Here is a 20,585-nt window from a genome sequence, read left to right as displayed (position 1 = left end):
CGGACGCCAAAGCAAATGCGTTCGCCCAACTACAGTGGAGCTCACACACAGCAAACTGTCACCTCGGTCTCTAATATTTCACAATGATTCTTTAATTTTAAATACAACTGTATACAAAAGTGAAAATATTCTCACTTTGATTTTAGTTTTAAATCATGAATTGATTTATTGCCCACATCAGTTCGAGCGTTCTTATTGATGTTCGCCTGTATCTGCGTCTGTTCATCTGTGTGTTTTCAGCGTATGTATCTGTGAATTGTCCACAGCAGACACCCGTGGGACGGACGGAAAAGCGACTAGATGGACTCAACTAGATAAAAACCTTAGTTGGCTTGGTGCCCCGACCAAAATGAGGAATACAAGTTGGGGCTGGAGAGGCATTGAGTTCGGCGGCGTTGGGTTGGGTTTGGTTTCGGTTTGGTTGGGTGTACGGTGTACGATGTACGATGTACGGTGCTCGAGGATTGGAGCTTGTAGCTTGTAGCTCCAACCGTCTGCATCTTCATTCGCCTCCTTCGACGGCGGCAGTCAAGTGGAACGGCACAAAAACTTGTTAACTTTTTTCGCTACAAAAGGTCCGAAGAGTGCCAAGTTGAGTCAATCAACTGGCAACCTGCCCCTGCCCCTGCCACCGCCCCGTGCTCCACCGTCTCCCCTCCATCTGTGCTCACTTGGCAGCAATTAATCAAATGGGAGACCCCGAATCCAACTCGCAGCTTCAGGCTTTATTATTGCAATCAAGTCATTTACCTGCAAAGCGCTTAATTATCACTTTTTGGGGCGGCAATTAGCAATTAGTAGACAAATTCTTCACATGCCACGCCCACTTTTAGGACTACTACTCCTTTCGCTTCCGCAGTGGCTCTCGTCCAAAGCCATATTTCTCCCCATACAGCGGACTAATCCCTGCCAGCAATTGATGGGCGGACGCATAGACGGTGTCACAATTGGCCACCTCATCGGCCACATCATCAAAGTTATAGGACACGATCCTATAGCCGACGCTACTGAGTTGCACACAATAGATGACCTGCTCCAGGGTGCGAATATTGATGTAGGCCACCCCGCGACAATGGGGCAGGAATTCAGCCACGATCAAGTGGTCTGCAAAGTCCTGGCACGAGTCCACCATCCTTTGCGCCTCACGAAGGGCATGGAAGTCGTTTTCGTCACTCTGGACGAGAGCCATTCCTAGAAATTTCTATGCTCGAATTTTGGACAGAAAAGGCTGGGGAGTTTGACAGAATTGAACATACAATGGTATTGTGTGAACCTGGTTCTTCTGGTTATTTCCCATTCCATGAATTAATTACTACCTGCATTAAATCAATAAGGCGTTGCAATGAAGGCCTCATCTCACTGTAATATTAATTACGTGAAATTAATCCAAAATAATCCGAATCACATGCGTATGTTTTGCACATCACAGCCCTTTTAGCTGAAGGGTATCTTAGTAGCATCGGAATCCCAATGATGCACAGCATTCCCTTTTCGTTTTCAAGACATTATTCCGTATTATGCATCCGCTTAACTCCTCGTTCGGCTCCTCTTAAGCCTCTCACTCCCCCTCCCCACCGAACCCTACCAATTCCCTACCATATCAGCCGCCTTGACTTCCTCAACGCAGAGAAACCCAGCTCAAGTGTTCTGGGACCTCGGGGTCTTGGTCTCCTGACGCTGCCTGCTGCCGTTGGAAAACAAAAAGGACAAAAGCAAAGGAGTCTCGGGCTCAGACTCATGACAATCGAATGAAGAGTAGGGCGAGATCAGGGAATATATATGTAGAGGGGAAGAGGGAAAACTTGACTTGGTGTGATTTGATACACAGCAAATATATGTATAGTTTTATATAGTTTTTGTTTTCAACTGTATAAGATGTGACTTGTACCTTTGAAACAATTTTAGTTTTAAGTTGCAACGTTGGTTTGTATAACATAGAGCACTGAATTGTCCTTGATTTTGTAAATCATTTGGATTTTTATATAAAAAAGAACTTTAAAATTTCCAAATTTTGCACAGTACATATCCACAATCCACAGCAGCAGCATCTTTTCCCTTACTTTTTGCTGATGAAGTTGAACAATTTGAGATACGAGCTGAGAAGGAAGGTAAGCGCACAGAAAGAGACGGTCGCTGGAACGGGTAAAAGAGATGGGTTACCCGACAGACGGAACGGACCAAAAGGGACGGACAGCTTACGGACAGCAGAGGACTGGGGACCGAAGACCAAAGACTGTGGAACGTTCATTTAGTTGCCCATGGCCATGGCAGGCAAGCCAAGCCGTTTTCTGGCCCGGCTACCAGGCAAAGTTCCTGCTCTCTGCTTCATCTTTCAGGGCCTCCCGCCCCTTCTCTTACTTGCCCGCCCTCAAACAATCAAGATGCTAAAAATGAAAAACTTTTTGCGACACACACGCAAATTTTTCTTTAATTTTTCCTTCTGTTGCCGCCTAAATAGTTGATGAATTATGCGACAGCTGGGCGGGAAAAGTTGTGTTCAATTTTCTTTTCACACAGTGGAAAATAAGTTTGCATATATATACATACATAATATTATGATAGCCTGGTTTTAATAATAAGCCAATCAGAACAAAAATTTTTTGGGATTTTGGATTGGGTTGTAGTTTTGAAACTGGTATGGCAATAGACTTGGTATCTTGATCACTACAATTCATAGAAATATTTGTTTTATTAAAGTCTCGAGTTTTTGAATCATTTTTCACTGTGTGTGAAAGTTCAGTTTCAATTTATTTTAATTGCGCTGACAGTTTACGATCTCCCCCCGCTTGCATCTCACTCGCACGACTGCAATCAAAAGGAATAAATGAGTGAGCGGATGAGAAGGCGACTGCGGAGAGAATAATGGTTTCGGAATGGTATGGTGTGGTGTGGTATGGGAGGGAATGGGCTGGTAAGGGAGTTCGGTACATGACCATAATCCGACTTTAACTCTTTCACCGATTCTCCACCAAGTCCCCGCCCGCGGGGCCTTTCGCCTTTCTACCGCTCCTTGGGCCCACAATTGTCGGAGATTTATGAACGCCTCTTGCGCTTTAAATTGAATTCAATATTTTGCAAGCGCACTGCTGCTGCTGCAACGGCAAATTGTAAACAACAAAGTTTTTTGTGTTCCGTTGACAGTTGCACTTTTTTCATGGCGATTGCACACTTTATGGCTTTCTTTCTTCGCGCTGAAATGGATTTTTTTTTGTGTTATTTTCCCATTCCTTTTACCTACACAATTTTCGCCAGCTACATTTTCTAAAGGTGTGAAAGACACTGAGTGGGTGTGCCGGCAATTGAGCTGTTTTGCGAACATCCTAGGTCATCTGATTTAAGACAAAAGTGCATACCTGCAACGATAAGGAGAGGGAAAATTCCAAATTAGTGAAAAATGGCTAAGGGTTCGTTTCTAAAAATGTGTATTTAAAATGCTGTTCATGGGATGATGTTCTTTAAATAACCATCTGAGTTGTATGGGAAATCATTAAAGTGGAAAAAAGGGTATGCCGTGACTTTATCTTTGCCAGTTCCTTTTTGAGATCGCTCCAATTTGCGGATAACTGGGTAATTTTCGCTCCTCTGTACCCTGTTATTAGGGAAGAAGGTTGCGGGAATGGCAGGTAAGTTCAATTCAAAGGGTGTCGGTAATGTTGTCCGTCCAGATACATTTTCGCACCTTCAAAGGGAATTTACTTCTACTTGAAGCTACTTTTAGGTTGTTGTTCTTGAATGTCGCTTATCTGGCTGACTAGTGGCAAGTAGTGCATAGACCTGCATAAATTAAAAGCGTATAAAAAGGACAACAAACAAACCCAAGTCACATCCACATCTCAAAAACTTGAAGGGATCTAAGATATAAGATTTATTATAAGATGCAACATTAAAAGCAACAGCCATGTAAGCAGAAACAGCCGCAGTAACCAAAGCTGCAACAGCAACCTAGATGCAACACTAAGAACACAGACAGCAGCAACATTAACAACTCCGACACCCTGCAACACCGTAGGCAACCAGAGCAACAACAGCAACAGAAAGCAACTTCGACAACAACCAGAGCAACATCATCGGCAATGGCAACACGTGCAACACCAACAGCAACACAAGATGCCCCCACGTTGAAAATTCAAAATGTTTTCGTTTGAGTGAGCACAGCTACAACTACAAGAACCACAGCTTTCGACACGGTAAGTTGGCTTTGCTGATTTTTTTCAAGTCGGTATTGTTGTTGCCATGTTTGCCGCCAGGGCGCTACATTTTGTTGTTGTTGTTGCCTCCTTTTTGTTGGCACTTTTTCCGTTCGCATACATTTGTTGTTGTTGCTGCTATTTTTGTTGTTGTTGCCTCTTCTGCGCCAGTCAATTCAATTTGAAGCCATTTAGCATCAATTTGCAGTAATTTGACGTATAAATTATGTCAAATTGCCGAGCAGCTTGTCATTGGGTGTATTTCGTTGTTGTTGTTGTTGCTGTTGCTGTTCTCACTCCGTCAGCCGGTCGTTTTCGGTTCCTTTGTTGTTGCTTTTGCACCTTTTTACCCTCCCCGATTTTGTTGTTGTTATTGTGAGAGATTGTGCCCGCCAGGTAAAAATCCAAAAAAAAAAAAAAAATGAAAAACAACTAAGGTAAAAGAGACAAGAGGTGAGGAAAGATGCGGAGCAAAGCGGCATCATCATCAAGTCCCAGTTGCCAGTTAAACAACCGCCAACCCTTCGTCCTTCCCCCTAAAATCCATTGTGTGACTTCGATTCCCTTCCTCTTTCCCATGCACAGAAAAAAAATGCTTTGACTATTATTCGCCAAAGGTAAATGGCATGCAATATAAATATAAAAAGAGAATCAAAGGTATGATTCTAAAACACGTAGTATGTAAGCTGTTTAAAATCTTAATCAACTTGACATTTTGAGGTGTACTTTTAGTTGAACTGTTATACTATAAATGAAACCCTTTTTCTCACAGTGTTTGCCTTATTCTCCCCTCTTTCTCTGCGGCACGTTCGGCACTGTGTGAATTTTATTTTCGCTTGTCGACACAAAAGAATTTCACTTAATACTCAAACGAACGCACACACATGGAGGACTAAGGGTCCAGAGCAGAGGTTGAGCAGTAAAAAGTGCCTCATAAAGCCGATATATAAACTAATGCCAGAAGAGGGGTTTGCGAGGGTATCTGGAAGGCTGAAAGAGGGAAGAGGGGCAGGAATTTTTACGCTTTTGTGAATGTTAACATTCAAAGATATCATCAAAAAATTCACTGGAAACGCTTGTACAATAAAAACAAAACTGATAAAACACAAAAAAAAAAAGAAAAAAAAACGGGGAGGCAGAAAGAAGCTGATGAAGCAGAAGCATCGAAGATCGTATTCCCCTCTTGTTAAGGGGGAAGTAAAAAATAACAAAAAAGCAGAGGATTTTGTCGCCTCTTTTGTGGATGAGTTGCTGTTGCCGTTCACGCGTCGTAAACTCGGTAGCAGTCGCAACAGCAACAGATACAGATGCAAGAGTCACAAAGACAATGCACAGGGGGAAAACTTCCGCAAATATCTGGCGTACACTGATAAAAAGAAGCTGTGGGAAATTCCGTATCAAGATCTGTTAGCAATGAAATGAATTACGCGGTAAGCAGTTTAAAGCTACAAATTTTTAACACATTGTGTCTTCTGCAGCAAAAATATCGAGGAACCTGTCATCAAGAGGGTCATCAGCTATGCACGTTTCTCTTTCCCCAGCAATTTCACTGTCCCATGACTTTTCCGTCGCACTGCAGGCCATTTGAGGAATTTCCATTTGCATTTTAATTAAGTGAATGGACAAATGACCCAAGGGGCCGAAAGCTAAGCGGGGGTGGTCAATGGTCGGGCGGAAAACTTTATTATCTGTACAAGCAATTATGCATATCATAAAACACTTTAAACATTAATGAGTGTCGGCAACAAATGAAAAACAGAGATGGGCATGGGCATGGCAGAAAAGAGAAAGGAAAAACGACGAGTCATCTTTTGGCTGCTGAAGTACTTTTTCAGCCTCCCCCCCCACTTGTAGCCCAAAGTGGAGAGAGTCGTTTAAATATCATCCATTTGGACCGATTCCCAAAGGCGTTGGGAGCAAAAACTTAAAACTTTATGAACAACGAAGAAAATCATAAAATTACCATCTTTATGGGTTTTGATGTTCACAATAATGATGGTATTATTATTCGTCAACGAAACTCCCACAGTTCTCTTACGAAACAAGCAAGATGTTTCTATAAAAGCATATATAAGTGTTTATATGGATATTTTAGCTGTGTACCACTGTTAATTATTTTACAGCAAGCACTAGTTAATTTAAGCAGTCTCACTTTTTCTATTGATTGAACAAACAAGCATAAATCACTGGCCTGGTCCCACTGATTTGCATGTCTATCGTTTATCGTCTGCACTTCCATCTCTAAGTGGACAGGCAACAACAAAACGCGAGCAGAAAGCGACGCCCCCAAACAGATTCGGTTAGTTAGTTTATGGGCAAAGTCAGCGTGTTGCCACTTTATTGCCTGCTTTACATTTCTGTTAGTTTCGGTCCGCACCCAGGGGCAAAAAACACAAACACAAACGCAAACATACTCACACACACACTCCCATGCAGAAGGCAGCAAGCAAGAAGTGTGTGTGTAAAGTCGTGTTATGCTTTGCGGCCAAATTAAAATTCGACTTAATCGTTTAAACATTTAAAAGGCAAACTAAAAGCCAGCAGGCGTCGCAAAGTTTCCCATTTCCCCCAGCTCTCCCATCATCTACTCCACCCCACCACTCCCTTCTGTACAACCACCTTGCCCCCCACCACCTCCTTCTCCTTCTCCTTCTCCATCTCTTCCTTTTTCCCATTCCCAATCCTATTCCCTCGGATTCCCGTCCCCTTCCTTTTCCACATCCTTTTTGCTTTTTTTGCATGCGCAGCTCAACATGCGCCAAAAGTTGTAGCAGCCTGTTGCTGTCTCGCTCGCACAGCCAGGCTTTAATGAGTGAGCGCCATACAACAAACATGGCTGCCGCAGCTCGTTCTCTTTCGCTCGCTCTCTTTCTCTCTCTCTCTCTCCTGCTTGCTCACTCTTCCCCCCCCCTTGCACACCAAAAACTCCATTACAAGAGCAAAAGAGATGGCCTGAATGGAGATTTTTACGGGATAAATACGCAAAATGAAAGAGAAGGGAAATGCTCGTTTTGCACAATTCAAAAATGTTAATTAAAATTTAAATGCTTACTGCGTGGATCCCAAGGCAAATTAAGCTTTGATTGATTCATCACAGGACTTCTGTTAAGCCGGCAAAATATATATATGTAAGTGCGGAATAAAAAGGTGCCTTGACAATCGTTTCCGAGTTTCAATTACCACGAAAATAACTTAACTACCGCTCGGGGTAATAAACCCAAATGGTCCGGAAAATAAATGTGTATATTAAAGCATAAAATATATATGTGCGAACATTAGCTGCAGCAGCTAAATTATAAATCCAATTTATGGGCCATTATATTCGTGGTGCCAAAAGAAATACGTAAGCAAAAAAAATTTAAGGCCCAAAAGAAATTAAGTTAAAATGTAAGCAGCTTGTCCACTAATTTCAAATTAATGTCTTTCCTTTATTGCATATTATTTTGCACATTAATGTTATATATTTGTGTTTTGTTGAGCTTTCAACTTGAATTTGGTTAATTCCACTTTTTATTGGCTCTACAATAAATCCTATTTATGAGCCATAACATTTAGCCTGTCTCTTAAATTGATGGGAAAAATAAAAACAAAAGCTGCAGTATTGAATTGTAAGCAGCTTATATAATTAATAACTCTGACTTAATGCCTTTCCTTTAATGAGCTTAGTTCTACGGTGTTAACACATGCAATATTTAATAATAATAACTTGAATGCGATTTTCTTTGCCACGAGCTAGTTCTAATGATAAGTTTTTAAACCGAGTGTTTATTTATTTGTTATTTAAGTTATGTTTTTGTTTTTACCCAGTTTATATATTTAATAGCGTGGGCATTTATTAGGTTCCGTTTTCGATTTAGTTTTTATACGAGCACAATTTAGTAATGCTAATTTAGTTGTTTGGGCCAAGATTGCTCCTAATGTCACGCTGACATGCAATAAAAGATTTTTCCCATTGTTTGTGTTCATGTTTTTACAGTTCATTATTTTGGAAAGGTTTCCACCTCTGACAAAAGAGGGCAATGAAAAGAATTACAATTGAGCGTGCTGTTGGTGGTGGTGCTGCTGGTGCTGGAGACTATGACAAAATGCGAAGAACTCGGAGGCAGTGTTGTTGATAGCAATCAACATCAATTAAAGCAGCTGTCTGTCTTGTTGTTGGCCGTGTAATTATATTTGCTGCAGCGCGTTTTTGGCTTCACCATCATCGCCGTCGTCATCATCATCATCATCATCATCATCTTAATCATCATAGTCATTAGCCGTGTATTGTGCACCGCCAGCAACATGTTGCTGCTGCGCCTCCAAGTAGCAGCAACTGACCGCCCGTCTGTCCGTTTGTCCGCTTGTCTGTCCGTTTGCCCGCCTGTCCGTCCGTCAGCTCTGATGGCAACTGTTGATAATTATAATCCGCTTGTGGTTAAAATGGTGTTGCCTACCTTTCTGGCGATAAGCGCGCATGAATAATTATGTTGCCGCTGTCTCTGAGTTGTTGCTGCTGCTAATGTTGCTGTTGCTGCTGTAGCTGTAGCTGTAGCTGTAGCTGCAATGTCGCCTGCGCGACAACTCATGAATAATTAATGCACTACAGCGACTGCCGTCGACTGGTTGAAATGTTGCTGCCGTAGCAGCAGCAACAGCAGCAGCAGCAACTTGTCTTGGTATCTTTTCAATTACAGCAGGAAATCGTGAATTACTGGGGTCTAGAGCTAGGAGCTGGCCATAGGAGAGCAAATGCTGTTCTCATTGTTGATTAAACCTGACAGTCGTTCGTTGTTGTGCTGTGCAAATATTTATTAAATACCCAACAAATCTTCTCAGATCCTCAAAAGGGTGCCGACAACAATTAACACTTGAATGGCATTGCCGGCAGCAGCAGCAGTAGCTGTAGCGCAACTATTATCAACTCAATTTGAATAAATTCGCTCGTGACACAAAAGTAAAGAAGGGGAAAACGCTGAAATTCCCACCTTAAATTAAATAAGCAATGAGTTTGTCTCGCAAAAAAAAATAAATGGGGGGGAAAAAATTGAAATAAAAAGGTTCGGGCGGTCGCACAATTGGCACTTGAAAGGCATCAAGATACAATGGCAATAACTGCAGCAGCAGCAGCCGCAGCAGCAGCGGCAAACAAGCTAAACAAGTATTGCTGTGCCGAGAAGCAGCAGCCGCAGCAGCAGCAACAGCAGCAACGAAGGCAGCAACATCAGCAGATAAAAGGCAGACAAAAGGCACGAGATGTGAGAGACGTCTAGAGTTGCTGCTGCTGTGCCGCCGCTGCCCCTGCTGCATGGGAATTGAATTCCATTCAAAAGACGGCAGCAGGCTGTTTGTCATACTTGCAACAGCAACAACAACAACAGCAGACCAACCAAGCATGGCCAAGAAGCATGGCAGAACCCAGTGAAATGGCTTACATGCATTTCTCTGCCTCTCCGCCAGCAGGCGTGTTGAGGTGTGTTGAGATAGCATCTTGCATAAAATTACTGCCAGTGGTAGGAGCAACATCGGCATCTCCACCACCAGCAGCAGCAGCAGCAGCAACATCAGGAGCAGGAGCAGAAGCAGCAGCCACCAGCGACGTGGTTGCCTGATGCTATGCCACTGATAGCCTCGAAATTGTTGGCAGTTGCAATTTGCTGTTTGGAATTTTAAGCGAGCCAACAATGAAGTTCAAACCAAAGTGAGGGAAAGACAAAAACGAAAAAAACAAAAAGATAAAAAAGCAAGGGAACCCAAAGGATGAAAGCCTGAGGAGCCCGACAGCAACATCATTCTCATGCTCATCAGCAAAAAGTTTAACCCGTCACTGGTTTCGATTTTCGATTGCTTTTAAAAAGATTCGATTTTGAAGACAAAGGAAGCAGTCTACATTGTTGCAACTCAAATTGGTTTTACTCACAGCAACTTGACATGTATGCATAATGATTATAACTTTATTTGAAAGTCATTATCTTTTTGTTATTCATTTCGTTTAATGCGTTCTAAGAACTATCTTGAAACTCATTCATTGTTCAACCTATAGACAGAATTCTAATTCTAATTCAGTTAATTGTAAACTGTTTTAAATCAGTTAGGCGTTCTAAAGCAGTCACTTTTCAGCCAGCTGGCGTGAAAATGGGTTAAGTTTTGGCCTCCGTATTCGAAGTTTCAGACTGCGCCGCATTCGAGACCTGCGATTGCAATAAAAGTCAGCAGGCAGGCACTGATGTGTTGTTGCCGCTGCCCACCACTCCATATCCACTCTATCCAATCCACAATCCCCCATCTACCATCCACATGGACGACCAGCTACTCCTGCTGGAGCTCCATGGAGCTCCTTCTCCTCCATCTGAATTTCATTTCAGTGGTGCCTTTCGTTTTTATTTATTTTTTATTTTTCAGCTCGCTTCCATTCAATTTCTGCTGCTGCCTGTGCCGCCGCCATCCGAGCTTTTGCATAAGCCCGTAGTTCATTTGAGAGAAAGAAAAACAAAACAAAACCAAGTCAAAAAAAATGAAATAAAAAAATAAAGCTAAACAAACCGAAGGCGAGGGAAAAAATCGAAATAAGATATAGTCGGGCAGCGGCAGCCAGCACGATTTATGTTAATCAGACAAGAAGACAGGGGATTTTTGGCGGGGAATTCGTGGACTCAGCGCCAGCCAGTTGCATTCAATCATCTTTTATCTGGCAGGCATCGGCGGGGTTTTCGGTGGGGATTTCTGTTTTCCTTACGGTATTATGTATCGCTTAGTTGCATTTGGCGCACTTTCGGATCTTTCCCTTTTTCCTTTCCCCCCACCGCACTTCTATTGCCAAGTCAAAGTTTGATTCGTGTTTTCGGATTTTTCCGCTGCGAGACTTCAATTTGATTTGCCGCTATTGATTTGATTTCAATTTGCCAAATGCTATGGCTATTTATCTCAATGACTCACTCACTCTTTGTCCCTTCATTTTTAGATTTGCTCTGTCAGGGAGAAAGTCCAATGCAATGGGAAAGCAAAAGCCAGTAAAAGGCTAAAGAAAATGGCTATTCAAATGTGTAATTCAAATGTGTAATATTATTTTCACTAATTAACATTCTAATAGCAATTACTTTAAACAAGATCACATTTGTACAATAAATTATTGCAACTTACGCGCCCCACTTATCGAAAATATTGATTGAAATCAGTGTAATTGAATACCGACCTGCAACGAGACAACAATAATTGTATTCAATTAATTACAATTGGAATTAAATAACTACATTATGTGTTCATGTATTTGAGCAGAAAACAAATAAATGGCATTCATTTAATGTTCAATTAAAAGCTATCCAAGTGACGCACACATAATAAATCAAAAAATATGTAGCAAGAGATGCTGATGCAAGCGAATAAATGGAAAAATGAAAAATATCTGACGACCGGCAGAATTCTGCCTTAAATTCATTTAGCATGTTAAATTTTAAGTGCCCAAACACAACAGCAAGCTCCTACTATTTCTGCACATTCACTTTTTGTTTAGATTGCGATGCTTTGGTTTTCCCTTAAATAATTCACAAACATTTTCGTCCAAAATGCTCGGAAAAAAAAATATTTTCACGTTTTTTGCATAAGAGGAAAATGCAGAGGCAAATGCGAATCCGAATAAACTGAGGCGCATCTGTCAGGGTGCGTCAGCAAAAAAGAAAAGATGTATTTTGTACTTTTAAATTCCATTTGCATTTTAGCTAAGGGTAATTATTGCTTCCTATAATGAGCTGGTCACTCTGTAAAATGTGTTACCTTAAAAAGCAAACCGTTTCATATTTAGGCAATTTTTGCCATTGGAATAACGTTTTCCTTAATGGTAATCCCCTGAATCACCCTAACCAAGAAGAAAACATGCGAATGACTCGCTGACTGAATGGCTGAAATGCTAAAATGACTGAATGCCAGTCCGCCTGTCCGACTTGTTCTGCTTCTCCCCTTCTTCGTCTTCTTTTTTCCTATGCAGCTACAAAAGTAAAAAAAAAATAAAGTCGAGGAAGAGGAAGAAGATATATAGTAGTTGTGCCATTTTTGCGCTTTTCATGCACTTTTTGCGCCGGATGTGCAGCGCGGGGGAAAAAGTGCCGAAAAAGAGAGCGCACAGCAGAAGAAAATTGTAATTTAAACAAAGCAACGAAGAAAATGGCACAAAAAGAACGCTGGCCACTCCCACACGCCCATCTCACTACTTTACAATTTTTTTTCGTCTTTTTTTTTATACACACATATAGTTTTCCTTTTTATATTTTTCGCTACCCCGTTGAACTAAAAACTTTTTGCCCAACGCCATCGTTTGTGTGGGCGGGGTAAATGCGTTTTTGATGCTGGTTTTTTTTGGGTGGGCGGTTGGTAGCATTTTGCTTTTTGCATTTTGCATTTTGCATTTCATTTTATTTTCTTTTGCCACTGGCACTCGGCAAGTTAAAGCATTAAGCTGATGCCAATTATGCATTGTTTGCCTGCTCCAATGCCCAGTATTTTTTTCATGTTTTTTTTTTTTACTTTACAGGAGCGAGAGCGATTGTTGTTAACCCTCTTCGGTTGGCTTGCTATCGCTGTTGGGCAAAATTGAAACAACTTTTGCAATTACTTTCCGTAAACAAAACAAATGTGCCCGAGTCACGCAATCGCCCCTGTCTGTCCTCAAAACAATAATTACCCGGGCATTGTTCATGCATACATTCATATAATGGTAATGACAATAACGAGGTTGAGCGGTTTTAACGGGTTGGTGGAAGTGGGTAGGTGGTAAGGGTAAATGGGCATGGACGCGGTGGGTTGCCAGGTGGGAGGCAAAGTTGCTCGTCTTGAACAAGTTGTTAAATTGTTATTTTAGCGCTTTGTTTTCCCTTTCCTCACTCGCTGGCCGTCGAGTGATTAACAGAACTCAGGTATGTACGGTGAACGCCCACTGATAGGGAACCATAATTGAAGATTGAAGGGTGGAACTTCAATCACGGTGGAAAAGAAAAGGCTTATGCAAATTTCAAATTTCATTGCAGGAGGAAAAAACATATTTCTACAGCTTAAATAAAGTTTATGCAGTAGGGGGTGGTATTGATATATTTTAATAGTACGTTAAAGCTGGGTAACTTTCAATTGCAAAGCTTCTTATGCTGCAGAGTTCTATTGTATATATGCAAAATGCATAATGTATAATGCATTGAAAATGCGTGTATCGGATACATGCACTCAACCCCCAAAGTGGCAACTTGCCGTCTTGCTCATTTGCGTGGCATATTCAGTGCCGGGGGTATGCAACAATTTTATTATTACGTTTATTTGACTTGCATATGTGCATACACAAGCAGTTTTCCACAAGACAAGCAGCAGCAGGAGCAGCAGCAGACAGGCGACAGGACGAACAGGACATGCAGGATTGCAATTTGCATTGTCGGTTGTGAATGTGAATGTTGTGAATGTGAATGTTGTGAATGGCTCGTAAATCCTCACAGAAACCGAGATACTCACGTATGCAAACGCCTCGGGCAATTCTATTAAATTTCAAACAAACAAACTCACTACGAAGTAGTGGACTACCTACTCCATTTAATTACGCCCTGCAATTGACATGGAATTGTTTCAACTGGGCAAAATTGGAGCCTGCAAAACACCTTCATTGTTGTGCGAGTATGTACTATATGTATGTATGTATGAATGTATGTATATGTGGTATCGGGATACCATCGACCCCATTTTACCCACAATTCACCCACTCGATAATTCAATTATGCATGCCATTTAATGTGTCAGGCTTGTGTGTGTTCCTGTGTGGACGGGTTACTGGGATGGGGATGTGAATGGGATGAAGTCAACTAATTTCAATTTTCCATAAAGCGAACATTGTTCCAGGCCAAACCGCACCCAATCTAATCAATTTTGCATATACTGCACAAATTATATTTGTGTTTTGTCCACTCCATTTTGCAATTCAAATATTATTCTCTATTCGAGTGGTGTGCGTGTTATGTGGTTTTCGCTCCTTCCTGCAGATTACAACTCCCAGTCACGTACTGTGAAGTATGAGAATTCCGAAACCAAATTGAGAATGCCTTTTTATGGAAAATTCTTGGCGCTCTTTCCACGTCCACGGGAGTCAGTTGTGTGCGAGATGCCCTGATTTGGTTGGAATAGTTTTACTTAACTGCTTGTTACCCACTCCAAAAAAAAAACATGACACATTGATTCAAAGTTTTATGTAAAAGTTTCTGTTTGGTTCTATGAAATGAAAAACGCGTATATCTTATAGTTTTAATTTATTTGTCTGCTAATTACAATTTATTCTGTGGCTCTTTGCCCAATTTAGTATTAGATGGTTTCAGACAACGCGAATAAATATTGTTGTTTATTTAAGTACTATATTTATGTATATATTTATAAGAACAGAAACCTGCCCTCATATTTCGTTTGCTAGAATTTGAACGCAAACAATTGCAGCATTTACTAAATTTAAGCCCCAGAAATTTGTTCTCGGAATCAACGAAAAAATCACTTAGCTGTCAATGTTCCAATTAACATATTTCCCTGCTCATTTATTTAGCCAACATTTGCATTTCATTGCCGACCGCCCACGCCTTAAACAGAAACAGAAACAAATAAATAAAATGCCTTCACACACTTTCGAGTTCAATGTCTCTTGCCCAAAAATTGCGATAAATTAAAGCCAAGTCAGCGAGCGGCTGCTGATTAACGAAAAAAGGAAAATAAACAGCAGAAATAAAACGACTCTGTCATTTTTGAATGAAGTCTAAATTTAAGTTAATGCTCGCACAATTTACAACTTGGTTCAACTTGCATGTAGATCACGTGGCGCAAAGCGGCAGGGAGTATTATATTAATTAGTGACCCCCAGTTGGAGGTGTAGTATTGCGAAACCGATAAATAATGTAAATTAATTAGAGTGGAATTTTATTTCTGCCCAACATACATACACATATAGTACATAGAACAGCTCGATGCTACTATGTGGACGAGCCACCGCAATTTGCGCCCAATGCCCGGTAATTTAATTGAAAATGGCAGCCCCCAGGCGGCCCAGACAAAGGCCGATAATACCCGGTACTGTATCTGAAAATCCGCCGGGCGGATCAAGTTGTTTTTGCTGCCGCCGTTTGCCGTATGCGAATGGCACTTGGCACGTTCCGTGCCAGCGAAAAAGTACAAACAAAAAAAATAAAAAAAAAAGCATAAAATTCTCATAATAATTAAACGAAAAACGCGTTGATTGCATGCAATTTGCATTTTACGACTGGCGACGACGTGGGCAAACATGGCAATGAATGGGCAGACACACCGGGCCAAGCTCTCTGTTTTTGCGTGATATCAGATATGTAAAAGGCATCTACAAGCCTGGGCCAGAGGTGTGTGCGTGATTACAAACTATACGTGACTGGTTTACCTGCCACTTTTCCTTCGCTTGACACTTGCAAACTAATTGAAAAGTGTTGCCCAATTGAACGCTGGCTATTTGGTTGGATAATTAGGTTAAGAGATGATTGAAATCTTTGGAATAAGTTATGCAAAGAGTGTTTTTAGCGATATCTAGGAAATCTAAACAAACGATCATGAATCATGAGTAGAGTTTATCCATATATATAAAGTGCTAATTTTGCTTCCTAGATATGTGATCAATACTATGTTGGACGAAATATTTTCTCAAAGCCAGATATCTAAATCTAACAAAACAATTTGACATGATTTTATTTTTATATTATTTTATTTTTTATTTTTGCGACATTTTCTTGCTCGTGAGTCACGCGACCATCGCTAGAGGTTTCTCCCCATTGTACAGCACAGGGGCGCTTGTTAGGGCAGGTCCACTAGGTAGCATCCGACAGTAATTGAAACCCAATAAGCCGGAGCTATTATTATCAGGCTGGAGACTCCACACCTTAGTCCGATGATAGACAGCCCCTTTTTCTTAATTAACCCACCAAAGCCGGCTGGCATTCTATGGACAAATGAGTCTGTTCGATTAGACTGATGCGAAATGGCATTAATGTTCTCGAAACACGTTCTCTCTGGTAATATTCCACATTTCATTTCCAATTTCGTTGCTATTATCCATTTATTATTGAAATTTGGGGAACAGAAAGTTTGGCTGCTTCCGTTTCTGATTTGGTTTTCCCTCCAATTTATTCCGTTCTTGTCGTTGCTCTGTTTAAAATGAATAAATAATCGAATGGGGGGGATTCTCGCAATTTTCATTTGCTTGGCTGCAAAAACGAAAAGGAAAACAAACAGCATCTGGTGGGAAAAGCGATTTTCAATCGTCACTTCCCGCTGCGAAGATCAAACGCGGTTTGTGGGCGGAAAATCAACACCCGCACCATAATCGCATAATCCCTCGATATAATAACGTAAATGCTCCAAAGATTTACTGGCATTAATGTGCCGTCAAGAGCCAAACAAGAGCATTCAAACGTTTCAAAAAATTGAAGAGCCAAATATTCTAAATGAATGAATATGTAAAATTCGGGCTAAACGTGTCACAGGCCGTTCAAATTTCGAGCACATGTCTTTGGGAACTTTGCCAATTTCCCACCGAGTACTGAAAGATTTATGTGGGACGTTTGAGGTATACCTTTTTTCTCTTTTTTGGCAAGCCTTCTCGAACCTCATAATGATGTGTAATTATCGTTATTCGTTTGATAGGGTAGGAATAATATCGCAACATTCTTGTACAATATTGCAAGAGTTAATTCACGGCAGAAGTGTAATTTAATTTATTTGCTGTTAATTAATGTCAAGCATTTCAATACCACAATCCCCATAAGAGACGTGCACAATTGAAATTTATGAATGCTCCTGGGCGCCGTTTTCCTTTCCGTTTTAATTTTGCTTTTTTTTTCTTGTTTTTTTTTTCAGTTTTTTTTACGCTGTTAATTTTCATGCTGCTGTTCGCGAGCTGTTTCATGCTTCACGATGCATGAAATGCAACAGCAACCGAAACAACAACATATACATACATGCAATAAATTTGCTAAATGAAATGCCTGTTGTTGTAAATCATCAATGCAAATGCTGCTCAAACAATAGCTGGCAATGCAGGAAATTCCCCTACTTTACTCTTTTTCCCATTCGATTTTCTCTTTCCATTTGCTTTAAAGTGCATGCGGCATGCTTGTTTGTTTGTTTGCGTCGTGTGTGCCACCTCAATTTGTGGGCGGAATAATGCCACGCCCACGTCGTCCTGCCTGCGGTTTCTGGTCATTGGGTGCCAAAGTTTCCACCTTTCGCGTTGGTCAATGTCCTCACCGCACGAGAACAACAGCAAGCGCATTCAATACTTGCAAGTTTGCAGAAACGAACATTAAAGTACTCACTCATCATAGAGATTTCCAAATCTCTATAATAAAATTATTATATCAAATTATTATAATATTTATAGCCTTTTTAAGAGCGTCCTAACATTTTAAAATTATTTTAATAGCGTTTTAAAATTGTAAAATTATTTTAAAACTATTTAAAATTGTAAAATCATTTTAAAGCTATTCAAGCTAACAGATAGACCAAAGAAAATCATTATTTGCGCCGCCCCAATTGTTCAATGTTTTCATTTGCGATTCTAGCGTGAAAAGTGCAGGGTAGTAAAAGAAAAACTTATCACAATGGTCAGCTAGTCAGCGTGTTGGCATTGTGTGCAATTAACGTAGCAGAAACTGCGGCAGCAAAACCAAAATGAAAAATCAGCCAACAAATCAAATATGCACGAAAACAATAATCAATGCCGGAATGGGAGGAAATGGGGTAGGGTTTACACGTATGTGTTTATACGCTCGGTCCTCTTATATCGAGAAGCAATGCAGTTTGCTCGATTAAATTTTAAGTGCCGTGTCATTAAAATCGCGTGCGAGACCTGCTCGAGCTGTTCACTTCTGAAAAACGGGGCGAAACGTTCGGTTTGCGGGTTTTTGGTGTTTCTGGGTAGGCGTGTTTGGCAGGCAATTTGCAAAAATAAAAAAGAAACGATTGCAATCAAGACAAAAAGGCAGGCCAAAACAACAGAAACAAGCTGCCAATGGCAAACGGTAGTAAAAAAAAAAGAAGCTAAACCGAATGCGGCGCAAGACCAGAAGCAAAGTACCTATGATTAAAAATAAAAACTGAAAATATAATGAGCGCCGTTTATGCAATTAAAATGCTGTATCTTCTTGCACTTTTAATGCTGTATTCCTTTTTAATGGAATAAAAAAATATATGCATGGTAACTCTCAAAATCGACAAACCACCATTTAAATATTCATCGACATTCGAGAAGCTTAAACAGTGCCATTTGATTTATTAATTCTATTCATAATTACAGTAATAGCATTTAGCGTTTGCTCCCCTCTCGATTGCACAACTCTAATGTGTGTAATCGATTTCCAGTGCCTTCCACTAGATAACTGCGTTCCCTTAACCCTTAAACGTATTCCAATTTACCGAGTTCAAGTTCAAGTTAATTTCACATACATAGCTTGCTGCGGGTCTATCATTAGCTGGTAAATACAGGTTGCTACATTCACACCCTCGTCGTCATTATCATCATCATCTCCGCCATGGTGATCATTATCAACGTCAGCGTCATTACCATATGTCAATTAGCTGAGAAAGAAAGTGGGGTAAAAGCCGAGAAAGAAGTGGAGAAGGAAATGCTTTTGGTTGTGCCATTAGGCTGGGTGGATAAAGAAAATGAGCAAAAAAGGTCCTCTAATTAAAGCAACAACAGCGGGCATGTATATTAACGCAAAAGTACTAAAAGCAAAATGGGAGCAAATTAATTGAGTTGGAAGGGTGGCCAAAAGCAACACAAAGCCACCAAAACCACCCACTTCACTCACACAAAGTGAAACGATGGGCGTGGCGCATAAATTAATGATGACCCCAACAGAATGGTTGTTCCCTCTTTATGTTTGACCATCGCCCACATTGAAATTGAATTAAAAATTGTTTATTGTTAATTTGCAATAAGCACACAAATATACACACGCACACACAATCATTGGTGTGCCTAATTAAAGCCGACTTAGAGTGAACACCCATTAAAGCTGATTTGCCGCCTGACTTGGCAGCTCACAGAGAAACTCGTTTTATTCGCACATTTCGCATTTTATCAGGCATTACGTATACGCGCCGTGTGCAGGCGACAAAAGGCGGGGCGACAGGGAGCGATAGGGGGATTGGAGGATTGTGGAGGGGAGCGGAGGAAACAAACCACAGGCAGGGCATATCCTGTGCGCTCTGCTCCAGGACATATACACATGGAATCCTTGTTTTTTTGTTCTTCCTGCGCCGCCCCCGCCATGCCCCCTTGCGCTCTTCCTTGCTCCCCGTACGTGGCATATCCGTTTGGAAAGGAGGAAAAGGCAGCTGGAATTTACAATGGCTGTCCCTGGCGCACACACACATGGTGCACAAATATAAAATATCCTGCCAGCTTGTGTGTCGCTTCCTGTGTGAGGACACGAACCCCAAACCCAAAACCGAGCCCAAACTAGAGCCCAACCCCCTGCCCCCCTTTGGCCAAGGAAAATCCCACCCTGACGTTTATTTTGTCGCAGTGACAACAACAAAGGGGCATTTGCTGCTGGCTTTATTATTGTTTTTTGTTTTTGTTGCTCCTGTTTTGTCCACAGGCCAAAAGGAGGACGAAAATGCGGGGGAGGCCAAACGGGGGCGGTGGGCGGCTTTTGTTTAGGTGGGCGTTTGCGGCTCTGTTTTCCCCGGTTTTCCTTCACTTTTCGATTTGTGGACATTGCCGCTGCCCTGACACATATGACAAATATTTTATGTCGCTTCGTTAGCTGCTTTAAAGCACAACAAGATGTTCATTAATGGCAGAGTAAAACTTTTATGCTAAAATATTTGACATAGAATTGCAAGTGTAATCAATATTTGCGTTTAGAAATGTGTTTTTTTATAACATAAATAACATATTTTGTGCGCAATAAAAATGTTTCGATTGTATATTTCTTGATAAAATTATAAAAGTAAACCAAATGCCGTCTCTTCTATTTGCCATATGACCAATATTTGTTTTTTTCCGACACACCAAGAAGAGTTTCCCTGTTAAATCGAAAATTCAACTTTTGATTTAACTTTGCCAGGGAAATGAAGTACAATTTTGTGTGTTCTTTTTGAAGCACATGGTTTGGGTGCACGCGTGAACGCACAAAATGAAACGTGACGAGTGCCGACAATTGTGTTTAACCCCCAACCCACACCCCTCGTCCACTTGAGCCACCCTCTATAAGGAAGGAGGAGGACTCCTCTGGCACTCTATATCGGTGGATAGAGGAGAGAGCTAGGCACGTGCCCAACTTCCTCGAGCCCGAAACAAATGTTATTTTTATTGTTATTTCAGTTATAACTTACTTTCCATCACACCCCCTTTTAACCCTTTTCCTCTTCTGTGGTTTTCCA

At 41.0% G+C, this 20,585-nt stretch overlaps 2 protein-coding genes across 2 annotated transcripts; one reads left to right on the top strand and one right to left on the bottom strand.

Annotated features, from left to right (window-relative positions):
• Window positions 1–704: 704 nt before the first annotated feature.
• LOC6531106 (protein GSKIP homolog) lies at window positions 705–1,349 on the bottom strand. The gene has a single exon (XM_002091904.4). The coding sequence runs from the start codon at window positions 1,187–1,189 to the stop codon at window positions 839–841; it is 351 nt and encodes a 116-aa protein (XP_002091940.1). The 5' UTR covers window positions 1,190–1,349; the 3' UTR covers window positions 705–838.
• Window positions 1,350–1,654: 305 nt separating this feature from the next.
• LOC122319551 (probable E3 ubiquitin-protein ligase IRF2BPL) lies at window positions 1,655–10,690 on the top strand. Its single transcript, XM_043206946.1, has one exon. It carries the CDS (start codon window positions 9,272–9,274, stop codon window positions 9,437–9,439), a length of 168 nt encoding a protein of 55 aa, XP_043062881.1. The 5' UTR covers window positions 1,655–9,271; the 3' UTR covers window positions 9,440–10,690.
• Window positions 10,691–20,585: the final 9,895 nt, after the last annotated feature.

Source organism: Drosophila yakuba, chromosome 2R, assembly GCF_016746365.2.
Source record: "Drosophila yakuba strain Tai18E2 chromosome 2R, Prin_Dyak_Tai18E2_2.1, whole genome shotgun sequence".
Taxonomy (NCBI): domain Eukaryota; kingdom Metazoa; phylum Arthropoda; class Insecta; order Diptera; family Drosophilidae; genus Drosophila; species Drosophila yakuba.
Note: the sequence above shows the minus strand (reverse complement) of the source record. Positions and strands in the feature narration are given on the sequence as shown.

What these genes read in the sequence shown, in the direction of transcription:
- LOC6531106 (XM_002091904.4), bottom strand. Translation starts at nt 1,189, where the DNA reads ATGGCTCTCGTCCAGAGTGACGAAAACGACTTCCATGCCCTTCGTGAG.
- LOC122319551 (XM_043206946.1), top strand. Translation starts at nt 9,272, where the DNA reads ATGGCAATAACTGCAGCAGCAGCAGCCGCAGCAGCAGCGGCAAACAAG.